Raw genomic sequence first — 15,108 nt, 5'->3', positions numbered from 1 at the left:
TAAAAGGCATCTCTCATGTCAGGAAAGCAGCAGTTGATCCGTTTGCAAAGTCTTTTATGAAGTTCCGCTTTTATCACACTCGGGACAGTGGCATTTGTTTTGGAGCGCACAAAACCGAACTTGCTGTACCGGATCTCCATGTCAGTCTCGTGCTAGCGTCACTGTACACTGAACCGCTCGTGCCTTTACTGCCCCAGGTGCAGCAGCGGCGCGTGCAAAAGGCCCGCCACGAGTCCAAAGTTTTACCGGACCACGTCCACGCACCTGACGTGATCCCCACCGAAAGGCACATGAAATACTTGAGCATGAACACGGCGTAATCCGGTTTCTGAGCTTTTTTATCCGACGGGCAGTTACACGCATGCGCGATTTCCCACGCTTCGCGATTGTGCTGTTCGTAAACGTAACAAGCCACGATCACCATTGCAACGAACGTATGCAGGACCGTAAATACCCCGATCCGAATCATCAACCTCTCCAGTTTGTCCGTTTTCGTTCCTCCTTGTTTAATAACGCTCCGTATCCGAAACAAAGACACGAAGCCCGCGAATAAAAATACTGTTCCGATAAAAAGATAAATCACCAGTGGCGCGACCACGAATCCCCGCAGGTTTTCCAAGTTTTGGTTGCCTACGTAGCAGATTCCCGCAACCGAGTCCCCGTCCACCGAGCTCAGCGCGAGCGCGGTGATAGATTTGACGCTCGGGATGAGCCACGCGGCCAGGTGAAAATACTGCGAGTATCGTGCGATCGCTTCATTTCCCCACTTCATCCCTGCCGCGAGGAACCACGTGAACGTCAGGATCACCCACCAGATAGCGCTCGCCATCCCGAAAAAATAGATGAGAACAAATACAAGCGTGCAAAGCGCGGGACCCGTGGTTTCATAATGGATATAGTCCATCTCGTTATCCCGATTGCACGCGACTCTTTCGTGGCCCGCGATGAGTCTGATGATGTACCCCACAGACACGAACATATAGCAGGCGGACAGGAAAATAATCGGACGCTCGGGGTATTTAAACCTCTCGGTGTCAATTAGGAAAGTGGCAACTGTGGCGAAGGTGGACAAGAAACACAAAACCGACCAAACTCCAATCCAGAATGTGGCAAATGTCCTTTCCTCCGGGGAAAGATACGGGTTGTGGCATGGCATTGCGCAATTGGGGATCTGCCCTGTCTTTACCCGGTTATACAACGGATGACGGTCACTGCTCACGGTCACCAAAGGCGCACGACAGTGACACTCCGGTTCACATGAAGAAGATCCAAGACTGCTTTTATTTTTCCGGTTGTATGGCTTCCCCGGTCGGCTGGTTGGTTTTGGAGCAGCTGGTGAGGCTGTAGCATCAGTCCTGTTGTAGTCCATACACAGACTGCTTGGATCTCCCTGCACAGGGAGAAGATCGCATCTCATTCGGTCCGGCCACGGGAAACCGTATTGCCTCATCAGAGGCGCGCATCCCGCTTTCGCCCGTTCGCACACGCTCCTGCACGGCGGCAAAGGCTTCTTATAGTCCTCGAGGCATATGGGCGTGTACAGACTGCAAAGAAAGAAGCGCAGGTCCGGGGAACACTGGATCTCCACGAGGGGCCAGAACTGGTGCACCTCGAGCCCAGCTTCATCCTGGGTGTCGTGGTTAAATTGGTTGGGCATATAGGTGTAGTTGTAACCTATACCTCTACACAATGGCACCGAGATCTCCTGACAGACCGGCTCACGAGCACACACGGAGCTCCACAATAGCAGGACACAGAGCGCTAGTGGAGGCCAGTGGGACCCCTGCATAGGCGAGTCCATCCTCGGTCAGTTGCACGCACCCGCTCCCGGTCTTCTAAACAAAGGATGCGCTTGCATGTGAGCAATGTTGTCTGATTACTTAATTATACCACTTAATTAAACTGATCAAATGTATTCAAATTTGCAGTAGAATAATCTGAATCCAAGTGCAATTCACTATAGCGTCTAGTTTGTTTTGGCTGTCAAATAGTGGAGCGTGTGTCCATATATAAAGAATAGCCGTGACACGCCTCCTTCTCTCGGCGCCCAATCATAGAACTCCAGGGGCGGGACCTCACGATAATTTAATCAAGCATCCCCGGAGAGTTTTGAGTAAATGTTTGAACTACCAACGGTTTGTATGTCTTATATTATTTCACCTCTGTTTACATCCCACCCAATGTCCAAACACTGAATTTGTGGCTGTAAACAAGTCTCATGGCATGTTTGGGTTTTTCCTAATATATCCCCCGCAAAATGTAATTATTGCATAGTTGAACTCGCATTTAGTCTACATCATTAGATTTAGAAGGAGACTAAAAGGCAAGAGCTGTACCAAAGAGACAAAACTGGCATACTAAACGATAAAATGCACTTTTCGTGCCAGTACAATAATGCCCAAATTCCTGCAAGGTTTCACTTGACATTTATACAGTGCCCTCAAAATCTGTTTGGACTCTTATGCAACTTTTAAAGTGATTAATTGTCTTTGAGTTTCAAAAGAAAATAAAGCCCCACACTTTAAGTGAAATATTTTAGAAACGTTTAATTTACTTTGTAAAAAAAAAAAGTTTTCTAACGATTAAGTAGATGTAAATAAAAATCAGTTCAAACCATTCAATCTTAATTCATTCACTGAAAATGTATTATAAATATTTACATAGTAATTCCTCGATGCGATGGGAACTGGTTGAACTGACTTAACATGCATTATTTGATAAAATGTGTCACTTGCAATCAAATTCAACCATTTAATGTGTGATTAAACTTCCAAACACCTTTAAGGGCCACTGAATACAATTCAGACAAGAGTGACTTCTCTGCGCGTGAAATGATTGTTAATACAAAATATCAAACTATTGTTTTGTCAACAAATTATGATGACAATATGATGACATGTTACAACTTGCCCCAGTCTGACAATTCTTTGATCATCTACCTATCAAATGAAACCAATACTTGTTTTTTTATTATTATTTATTTTATTTTTTGTGGTTATACTTGTCCCAGTTTTCCCAACTACTGTATAGCTTCATTGGTTTTATTGGTGCTCTGTTATTTTGGATATTTTGCAGTCTTGCAGACTAACAGGGCCTGTAATGATTAACAGATAGGCCCACAAGTTAACAACTTTTTAAGTTAAACACACAGCCTTTGATTAACTGAACAAAGTGTGATGATCTTTACATATATTCATTTACATAGCAGATGCTTCCATCAAGATGAATACTACAACAAAGGTAATTGATCTTAAAAACACTCTTAAAAATAAATGTTTCAAAATGGGATTTAACACCAATGCCATTGAAGAACCATTTTGAGTTTCCCAAATAACCTTTCAGTAAACAAGTGTAGCAAAATATAAATTTGTCACAAAACACTCATAGAATTGCAAAAAAACCGTAAAGAGATACTGTATTTGCAATATTTACTCAACATGGCTTAAAAACAACAAAGTTGACCCCAGAAACACTAATAAAACAAGGCTAAATGACACCTACACTACACATCTTTTTAGACTGTGAAATGACCATAAATTTCACACACACACAAACTCTGGCTCAATTCCACATTAAGCAGCAGTGATCCACTGTTATGTTTGCTCCGGTCAGAATCTTCCTACATCTTCGCTGTCCTTTTCCCCTTTCTACCTTTCTCAAATGCATTCACCAGATTCCTCACCATGGCAACAAGCCCACCCAGACGGCACCTGGCTGTCTAGTCTGAGACACACACGCACACTGTTATGGGATTTCCAAACAAAACATGCAGTACACCAGGTTTCCTCAAATCTTGTCTTGGAGGGCCACTGCACTGCAGAGTTTAGCTCCAACCCTGATCAAACTCACCTACCTGTGATTTTCTAATGATCGTGATGACATTGATTAGCATGCTCAGGTGTGTTTTATTAGGGTTAGAGCTAAACTCTGTAGGAAAGTGAATCTTATGGGCCAGATTCGAGGAATCCTGCAATACACTGACATCTCTATTTCTAAAATGAGACTATGTGCATAACTCTTATGGACAACTTTTATTTGTCACTTTGCAGCTTTCCAGCCCCAGTTCTCTTTCTTCATTATATTAAATTTACTGCCAAGGATATTTCTCTGAATATTTATAAAATAAAAAAGGTTACACTTTATTTTAAGGTGTCGTTGTTACAGTGTATTTAAGTATTATGCATTATTAATTAACTACATGTACTTATTATATGGTTAAGGTTTGATTTAGGGTTACTTGCATGTATTTATGCATAATTAATTGCTATCATATAATAGTAGGTACATGCAATGTGTAACAAGGACATCTTTAAATAAAAAATGTATTTATTTATATGTGAAGACTGTTATACTAGTTTGGAGAACATGAGATTATTAAATAATGGCAATGTAAATAAAATAAATCTCACTTCACCATTAACCAAAATGTTTGTGCTGTTTTATGTGTGCATGTCTCCTTTGGGATTTTACACCTGCAGAACTGACTGTGCATCCAGACTGTTGATCCCCGTGAACCAGATGCCCAGTACATCCTCGGCTGAGAAAGCATGACATGGACAGTCATGAAGAAATCCAATCAGCCTAGAAACCATGCAGTTAATACCAAGAGAGAGAATATGAGAGGCTGTGTTTGGAATGGCATACTTACTGAATACTACCTATTATTTGAAGAAAAGGTATGTGTAGTACACAATATGCAGTGATTTAAATAGTATGTGTTTGCATTTTAAATCCAATTTTCAGATTTAAAAAAATGGGATAGGTCTTATGGAAATGTCTTAAAGGCAGGGTAGGTAAAAAGTGTATAAAAAACTTTTTTTCCAAATTTGTTTAAACTTTATTTATATATCAATACATAATTAAAATGTAAGTACTCTGAAAAAGAAAGTATAAAAATCGAGTGTCTGTAGACCTCTCACGACTGTTTTAAAGACAGCTCATTATTTCCATTCACTCCACCCCCTCCCTTCTGGGCTCCTATAGATTATTTATCGTCTCTACTACGGCTCGCTAAGTAATGTTATGTTAGCTATATTACACAGCTACGTGTGCTAATGACACATGCTTCATGAAAAAATAAACAAAAAATATGTATGATCAAAATACAAAAAGAAAGATTTACCTGTCCAGCAGAAATAAAGCCATCAAGGAGTCACTTTTCAGCCCCTTGAGTTCCCTCAGTTCTCGCCATCGCTGGAAAGCCACGCCGATATTAACTCACGTTTTATTTCTTTGTTTATCCAAAGACTTTTTGTTCATTTCCTTTTCTTGTACTGTTACTGTCTTCCTTTTTTTGCCTGGTTTGCCTTCACTAACTGCATAAGCTGGTACTGTGAATTTTGCTTGCTGTTTCTCTGCCATTGTTTTGGTATTCCTAGGATCCGTGCCTGTTGAATTCCTCAAATCAAACGTGCACGCGCAAGTGGGCAGGTCATGTGTGGCAAAAGGGTGGTTGCCATGGTTGCGAGAGAGTGACAGTCGCCTAAGCCAATCCTATGTTTCGTCCCGATTGGAAATAATGAGCTGTGTTTAATACAGATTAAACGGTCTAGAGTCACTCGATTTTTATACTCTTTTTATCAGAGTACTTACATTTTAATTATGCATTGATATATATAGAAAGTTTAAAACAAATTTGGAAGAAAGTTGTTTATAAATGTATTACCTACCCTGCCTTTAATGGGAAAGTTCACCCAAAAGCCGAGTGGTTCCAAACCTGTATGAGATTCTTCCTTTTACAGAGCAAAAAGAGGATGAAGAACACTGGAGTCAAAAACATTTATTAATATATTTTATCTATATCTTTGGTGTTCAACAGAAAAACAAAAAGAATGGGAACTTTTTTTCACTCATTTTTACATGGCTTGATTGACTTTATATTAAATATACTGTATATTTAATATATTTATTAAATATACTGTATTATATAAAGTCAATAAAGGGATGTTAAGAAATAGTTAATAGTGAGGTTTGTTTCTTTTTTTAATTATTTGTGAAAATTGTTTCAAAATGAATGCTGCACTAGTTTTATCAACATATTTGAAGACTGAATTTAATTTCCTCTCAGGTATTTATAAGGCAAGTAAGTCTGTTTCCAGGTACAGTATTCAGGACTGCAGTGATAAAAAAAAACAGCAGGAAATGAATGTCAGGTGTATAGTGAGGGTGGGTGTGGGAAAATGTGCTTATCTTGAGACAGAAAATGGATAAACATGCTAAATGTAAAAAATAAAATAAAATAAAAAATATTAGTGATGTCAAATGATTAATTGCGAAATTTTCGTTTACATAATGTGTATGTACTATATATAGTTATTATTCATATATAAATACACACATGCAGTATATATTTTGAAAATATTGATATGTATATAAATATATATATATATATATATATATATAAGTACCTCATAAATAAATGTTGGATCCAATGTTAATCTCTAAATGAGACATTGTGTGTGTGTGACTTTGTCATTAAGTCTCTTGTATACAGTCCTCCACTTTATAACAGAAAGGCTGACTGAAAGTATTGCTCTTGTTTTACTTTTGTGTATTTAGTGTTCTTTATTTCCTCTCAATGGCTTTTCTTTTTCTTTTTGTCTGACCGGCCCTCCCCCAACTCTCTCTCCGTCATTCTTACGTCTGTTTAGTTTGTCTTCTTCCATTCATCTGTGGCTTAAGACCTCTGTTTCTCAGACTCCTCGAGGCACTCACGTCTCTCCTCCCCCTCTATTCTCTCTTCCCTCTTCCTCATCCTGCGTTTCCCCCTCTTCATTCTCTCCTTCCCCTCTCCTCTTGTCCTGGTCTCAAAGGACATAATTAGGCAGCATATTCAGACAGACACATTTATGTCTCCACAATAGCCTTCTCTCCATCTCTCGCTGCCTTTCTAAAGCCTTTTAAATGGCATGGAATAAGAATCTGTGAATGTGTCTGCTTAATTAGACCAATAAACATCTTTCTTCATGATTGACTCTTCCAAAAGAAGAGAGAGGCAGACTAAATGTATTTTGATGGATTTATACTCTGCAGGACATAAGATATTGTGTGGAGGAGTGTTTTAAAAATGTTTTCTAACTATCTACACTTTCAAAAATGCTGGGTTGTTTCAACCCAACTTTGGGTCAAATATAGACTAATCCAACTTTAACATCCATGAAATCTTTCCATTGCACAAAAGGTTATTTATAGTGAAAAAATTGTCTTTAGATTCAGAAAATGTTCTTCACACTATTAAAATGGTTCTGGAAGTAATGTTGTATAGACAACTGTTTTTTTTGCAACAATATGCAAAAATATCTATTTTTTGTAAACAATTTCAGGGTGACAGATAGCCTTGATTATTCTGGCAGAATGACCAGCTTGCATTTTAATATTGCTTATGTACTGTCATGGTGTGTCGTAGTTTTTTTTAAAATCCAATTTCATGTTATGTTTTGGAAGTTAAAATAATGTATCAAGAAAAATATGATAACATTTTTGAAAAAAGGTGTTTGTATTGGAATTGGAAATTGGAAACCAAGGCTATAACCATTATTCACATGGAGGGGGACGAGTTTCTTCCCCCACTGTTTGATCAATATTTTTTTTTCTAACTGATCTGTCAGTGTTAAATACTGCATCTTTTATGAAAATGGAAAGTGTATTGCATTGTAGGAGACAATTCCTTGTGCAATTTGCATTTCAGCAAATGTAGAACATCAACCTACTCAACCTTGACCTGTGAATGGCTATTGATTGTTCTTGATGTAGACTCATGAGAATTCATTTGGACTGAATGATTGATCTTCTGGCTTCTTTTGATTGATGTCAACATATAAATTAGACATGCAGCTGAGATAGTTCCCTCAATGCTTTGGATAAAAGCATCTGTCAAATGCAAATGTTGGCAAACCAACAGTTAATGTAAATTTTCCTTGTGCTTTATTGATTGAAAACTAACAGTCATTTGAAAGTTTGACAAGCGTTGGGTTATTTTTGGCCCCCAGGTCAACAGCTTCTCACTGGCACTCTGCCCAGAAACACAGAGACTGTGTCTGTTTTGCAAAAGCTTTAGCATATAGCTTTGAAAAACATTCTTGTTTAAAATGTATGTCCATGTTCTGTATTTAGGTTGATGTGAGTGTCTAATTTGTCACATAATTGTGCTAATATATGTAATCAAACTCATCTCAGTCAGTTTGTTAAGCTAAGGACGTGCTTTTAACCGTTGCCAGCACATATACATTATTTGGTGAAGGCGTATAATGAGAAAATCAGGACATTGGGAATTACCAAGAAGAGAGCAACATTTTGTCCACCTCAGGTTTGTGTGTGTGTGTGTGTGTCCTCAACTTAAGTTGGGCAGGGTCATTTTATACTGTTTTGAGGAAAACTAAACATCAAAAGGTAAATCAAAACATACTCCCATACACCCTACCACACACACTCCTTTACTCATACAAACATTTGCAATTATATAGAAAAATACTACTTATAAACTATAAGCTACAGTTGTTCAGCAATATTTTCCAAAACAATGAAAATTGTGTCTTTAACAAAATAAAAATGTAAATAAGTGATAGATAGATAGATAGATAGACAGACAGACAGACAGATAGATAGATAGATAGATAGATAGATAGATAGATAGATAGATAGATAGATAGATAGATAGATAGATAGATAGATAGTAACTAGCCTAAATGTAATGTCACCAACCAGTCAAACGTGTCGCTATTTAGAGAAATCTGTGGGAAGTAATAATCTAAAATTAGGTTGATGATTTTAGGCCCACGTCATGTCGTACAGGCCGACTGTTTGTAATCAGATGTCCGATTCACGAACGTGTCACTTTTTTGAGTCGGTTCTTTTTACTGAATCGGAAAACGGGGTTAACAAACGGCTAACGGTTAATGAATCGATTCGTGGTTCAGTCCGAATCCTCTATAAGATCACACGCTGAAGGGATGAAGGGATGAAGAAAGTATTTCTGATCAACACCTGCCTGTGCGCGGCGTCTGAACTAACTTTACTCTGTACTGAAGGTAAAGACACTTAACGATCAAAATACTATCAAAATAACGCTACAAAAAAAGCACTTAAAGTACCGAAACAATCATTGCAGCATTATGTTGTTGCTGTTATTCACAATCATTCACCATACCATAATCAGTCGGTATTATAGTATTATTTAAAACAGGGCCGTCGAAATCCCCATAATCCCTAATCTCCACGACATTAGTGTCGTTACTATGACAACCAATTTGAATGTAACAAGAAACTGGTGTCTGAAAAGATTTTCTGAATTTCTAATTTGTGAAGTATGTAGTGGGATGTGTAGGCCTACTGTACAGTACTACTCATGTGTAGAAGCATAAAAAAATCTAAACATTTATTTTCTGCCTGACCGGTGAATCAGTGATAAATTCAACGGTTTAGCAGATAAAAGGCTGAAATCGTGAAACCGTGGTGCAGTAACGTTACAGATTATATAAGAAACACTCACAGAGGCCTATTTGAAATATTGCACATCCATGTAGGCCTACTGATCAAACAGTTTGAACTTCTTTATATTCTTCATGCCATTGTTTTCAGTTCCTGATGAAATGGTGTTTGACAGAGGCGAAGAGTAGGGAAGTATTTTAACTTTACTCAAGTAAATTTAAAATGTAGGCCTATCTGTAGTTTATCAGAGCCTTTTTCTTTGGAAAACTTTACTTCACTACATTCCAAAGCATAATGTCTTATTTTTACTGCACTACATTTCATAAATAAAAGATGTACTCTTTCTTGTACTCAAGTAAATCTTTGAATCACTTTTACTTGAGTAAAAGTAGGAAAGTAATAGATTTCTAATGTAATTAAGTATTAAAGGATATTTAATATGAGATGTAGTGCAGTAAAAGTAAAATATTATGCTTTGGAATGTTGTGAAGTAAAATTTTCTAAAGAAAAACATTAATAAAGAACAGACACTTGAAAAGTATACTTTTAAAGCAGAGTAAAAATATATAAAATGCTTCACTGTCTGCCTCTGGTGTTTGATGCACTGTGTATTATGAAATCAGCTTTACAATTTTACATTTATTTACAATTCACAGATTTTTCTGCATCTCAAGTAATTGTAGGTACAATGAAATTCATTTGAAAACTTCTTGCAGAGTCTCATGGTACATTGCAAACTATTTTAAAATTAAGTATTTTTTAGTTTTGTTACATATTATTTTAATGAGCTCAAAAACATTTACAGACTACAGAGAGTTCAAAAAAGTCCATGTACACTGTATTAGCTACCCAAATAAGAAGTGAAATAGCATTTGAAGACATTAGAATAATGTAATTAGCCTATCATGTCATCGGAATGGTATTGATGTTTGTTGAAGAGTTTGATTGGAAGAAGCTTTCAGGAGGTTTACTCTAACGTACTGGTCAGGTGAGTTGTGTATTCAGGACTCATTACCCCTCTGTGTGGTCTATGTTTGTGTGTGTGTTCGAGGGGCGAGACACTAATCTATGTCGTCAGGACTCTAAACACTGATAATGAAATTCGCCTCCCCCTTAATGAGGCTGATAATCACTGTTTGACAACCACCTCACTCTAATTGTCAGCAGATGTTTGTGTATTTGTAAAGCTGTATTGTGCTGGTAATAAGGACTTATGCTGACTAAAGAGACAGCAAGCTTTATCTAGCACTTGTCTAACACAAACATACATCTACAAACTACTCAAGATGATAGCTTTGTTAATTATACATTTTTCTAAGGGGAGTATTATTTGCTTTTTGTCAAACCAAATTAAACTTGATTATAAATTACAAACCACGGTTTTCATGTAGACAATGTCTTATTATTACAGTCTTATTATTATTATTATTATTATTATTGTCAGTTTAGTAGTTGTGGCAGTCAACTGTGGCTGACGCTTATACTTTGGCTTTGGTTGTTTAATGAAAGTGCATTAAATCATATATTGTGTTTTTATTGTATTTCTTAGTATTTCACATGTTCTAAATGTTTTTTTTTATACTTAATTTTTTGACAGAGTTTCTGTTTTAGTACACACAAATACAGAACGTAAACCAAAATATTTTGGTAAGACTTTTATAAGACTTTTATATAATTTTTTTTAAATGAACAACAATTTACAATAACAGTTACATGAGTTTTTACAGGAAATGAAGAACCCTATGGTACAGAAAGTTGAAGTGCACTTTGGAAGTCTAGCCATTGCTTGTTTAAAGTATAACAATCCCATTTCCTCCAATAATTTCCCCTTTTGTTCTTCTGTAACTGTAGGGAGAAGGTAAATTTTCCATAGCGCATACTTGACTGACATTACAATACTTAGAAGAAGGGAGGACTTCTCTTGAGCCAACAGCTTTCCTACATGCAAATAATAAAAATAAAATCTTTAAGAGATAATAATCACACTTACTGAAACCCTCTGGAGTGACCCCTATAAACATAATGGGAAATGACACATATGTTCAAGCCTATTACCCTAGATATTAATTGTCCCGTCCTTACTCTAAAAGGCTAAATATATGGACATAACCAAACAATTTTGGCAGAGTAAGCTTATACAGAACCGCACTCCCTCCGGAAAGGGTGCTGCTTCCCAAAGAACTTAAATTTTTGTTCAATTAAATCTCCAGTTCAATGAATGAGTCACAGAACACTGAGTTTTCCATGCATGAAGCCGCATACTCAGATATTTCCACCCTCATGTCTCTCTCCCAAAATTTAGTTTCAAAGCCGGAGTCTTGTGGATGTTGAATGTTTTTCCAGAATAGCTCCCATATAACTTTAAGTTGTCCATTCACAAAGGCACTTCTAAGACTGGGTTTTGTTTTCACCAAACAGATTTTGTACTCTACTCCTCCTATAACTACCCCCTCTGAACCACCATCCTGTCTTATCATGTTAGCCAAAGGTTCAAAAAAGAGAAGGAGTGATGGGGCAACCCTGTCTATATCCTCTTTGTAAAACTATTTAATTAGACAGACTGCCATTCATTTGTATACTAACTGTTGGTGAATAGTATAGTATAACAAAGAAATTCCCAACCAATAGAATCAAAAGCCTTCTCAGACATTATTTTTCCTTTTATTGATATAGTCAATAATGTATGGAATTACATTTGGTTCAATAAAAATGAACGTAACTTTATAAAACTGAACGTAAAAAATATGCCATTACAAAAGAAGAAAAACACAATGAAAATGAAAAAAAAAAGACTTTTGAACACGTGTGTGTATGTGTGTGTGTCTGTGTGTGTGTGTACTAAACCCATGACCTTGGCATTGCTATAGTGCTATACTCTAGTTAAACTAGAAACTGCTTGTGTTTGCATCTGTGCTAGCAGCTTGGTTTTTAAATGTAGTATGTTTTTCACTACACGTTGTAAAATCTGAACAGTCCCCCGGTCATTTCTCACTCACCTCTGAATCTGTTCTTTCCAAACATGTGTTAGCTAGAATTCACAGATTCATACAAACACACAGACTGCAAGCCTTATGTTTGCACTGCTACATATTTCATGCGTGTTCTTTGTGTGTCTGGACGGTTCAGTTCTTGGCTCCTCGATGTTGCCTGTCTCTCTCTCAATGTAATGTCATCTCTGTGTATGTCACAGCCTGCACCTCATTTTTTCTCTCACTCTTCAGTGTTATTTAACATTGTGTAGCATAGCATATATATATATATGTTGTTGTTTTTTTAATGTAATTCTTATTTTCTGTAGGTATTATTGTAAACACTTTTGTAAACCTTTGTGAACACTGCAAACATTTTGTCTTATTAATTTACATGTTTTTTCAGAATGGATAGTAAATGTTTCCAATCCACTGCTCATCTTCCACTATACAAAAAAAAAAAAAAAAGATTGTTGTATTAGTCTGCAAGTTCCTTATAGGAAGATGCAAAATCTGAATTCTCCACCAAACCTGTGAGATGACATTCTGCAAATCTCCACTGCATATCTGCACGAGATAGCCTCATCTTTTTAAAATATTGGCGCCTAAGAAGCCGTTCTCAGCTGACTGTATATCATCCTCCTCCTGCTGGATTCAAAATGCTCTGAGATTCCAAGTGCAATTTAGCAGATAGTGAGAGAAAGATTGAAATATGTGACAGGAGATGGATTTGGATGGTAAATGGACAGATAACGTTACCATCCAAGGATCAAAGCCTTTTGACAGAAAATGTCATACACCATGATAAATACAGCCACTATACATTAGTCTTGTACTGTACATAATATGATTCTGGATTCAATTTCTTGTTTAGGTCATCTTTTATTTAAAATTAATAATTCTAGATAAATTAGATTTTGTAAATGCATTCAGAAAAACATGACTGCACAAGGCATCTCTCTGGCAATTTTGGTTTGGACTAGAAATACATTTTGACTCGATGAACACCTCAGGAAACAGCTACTATAACAGGAAGACAGACAACATGTGACCTCACCAAACCAAAATAAATAATCCCTCAAACTCCCAAACAAATATACACATCAGAATAGAACATTTAGTCTCTCTCTCCATTGGGTTTTTCAATTCAATGAGTTTTACATCCGTTTGTTTTTTATTTAATTTTGGATTCCATCTCTGAGAAATCCTGTGGAATTGTTCCTCTCCTTTCAAAAAGTCTTGAGTCGTCCACGTCCGGTCACATACATTCCTGCTCAAACTGTGAGTTCATGATGTCCTCATTGTTGTAAAGATGAATAATCATTTGACAGAATTTGTACTATATGTCCATTAGCTTTATTATATCCTCACATCAATAAGCCAGATGGGAATGAGCTTCATGAGACATTTCCTGCCTGGTTTCCCCGTTGGCACGGTAATGGGTCAGTTTATATTGGAGGTTTCCTGTGTTTGGTGGTCTTGTTTATTAAGCTGAAGTGATTGAGCGCTTGTCTCCATGTGGTGCAGCACTTCAGCTGGAGATTAAACTAATCAAGCACAATCAGAGCCTTACATGTACCATCAGAGTATGTACTAGGAACACATGAGTTTAATGAGAAAAGCTCCATCAAAACCCCATCACAAAGTGGTAGCCTAAAAATGGTCTGGACTGGGACCATCCTGTCATGACTGTGACATTGAGTTTGTTTCTATCTAAGTCTCTTCAGCAGGTTTTTAACCAGAGAGCTGATGAAAAATGCAGTCCTACTTCCTTATCATATGTAGTGTACTTGAGCAAGACACTTAACTCCAGTTTGCTTCAACTGTAAGTAGTTTTGCATTCATATAAAAAAGTTATAATGTTCTAATGGCAAGTAACCAAACTTTTACTGTTCATCTCATTTGATATAATAGTTTAAAGAGTACTATTAAACATGATCCTGGGTTTACGAGTTCTTGTGATGCATTTTGAAGCAAAGTTGAGGTTTGTTCCTAAAAATTCAGTTTAGGTAGGTGCATAGGAATGTTCACTTCCATTTGGAATTCCCCATAGTTTTAAAAATCATGATTTTAAATTTGACTATCAAGTTATTGGATAAATAACACTGCAATGATGACATTGTACTAATAATACTAGACTAATAGACAGACTTAAGATGCCAGTTTTTATATAAAAAAAGAGAAATGTAAAAAATTATGTTTTAAATTGTGTATTGAATGAGCTTCAAGATAATTTGCATATGGAATCTGTACCATCAAGTTTATTTTTACAGAACTGTGTAAATGTTTAAAACGCTGAATATGATTTGTGTTGTTTTTTTTAGACACTGGTGTTTTGTGTTTGTTAATTGTGTGGCGTTATGTACTTCTTTTAAAATGGTATTTTCTGCTGGACATATTGATGATAGTGTAGTTTAATGGGACCTTCCTGGTTAAAGAAAATATATTTTTTTACCAGTTTCATTAACGATGACCAGTTTCTTTTCTGTTATTCAAGGACTCTTAATGCAGTTTGTCCCATTATGTGAACAGACGCTGGTTTGCATTTGTAGCTCTCTGATGATAGTTTGTCGCCATCTAGCATTGCGCTTGAGGAAATACATTGTATTGCAGCGGGAAAAAATGTCTGATTGAAACCCTGATGGTGAGGACAGCATTAAAGCTAGTTTAAGAAAAAACTTATTTATATAGTATAGTATTTTATATAAGTGGT

General features: G+C 36.7%; 1 protein-coding gene across 1 annotated transcript; it reads right to left on the bottom strand.

Annotated features, from left to right (window-relative positions):
- Positions 1-1,957, bottom strand: fzd8b (frizzled class receptor 8b). Its single transcript, XM_059501267.1, has one exon. The coding sequence runs from the start codon at positions 1,799-1,801 to the stop codon at positions 74-76; it is 1,728 nt and encodes a 575-aa protein (XP_059357250.1). The 5' UTR covers positions 1,802-1,957; the 3' UTR covers positions 1-73.
- Between the last annotated feature and the right edge of the window lie 13,151 nt (positions 1,958-15,108).

Source organism: Carassius carassius, chromosome 20 (assembly GCF_963082965.1).
Source record: "Carassius carassius chromosome 20, fCarCar2.1, whole genome shotgun sequence".
Classification (NCBI taxonomy): Eukaryota; Metazoa; Chordata; class Actinopteri; order Cypriniformes; family Cyprinidae; genus Carassius; species Carassius carassius.
This window is presented reverse-complemented; position numbering and strand designations above follow the sequence as displayed.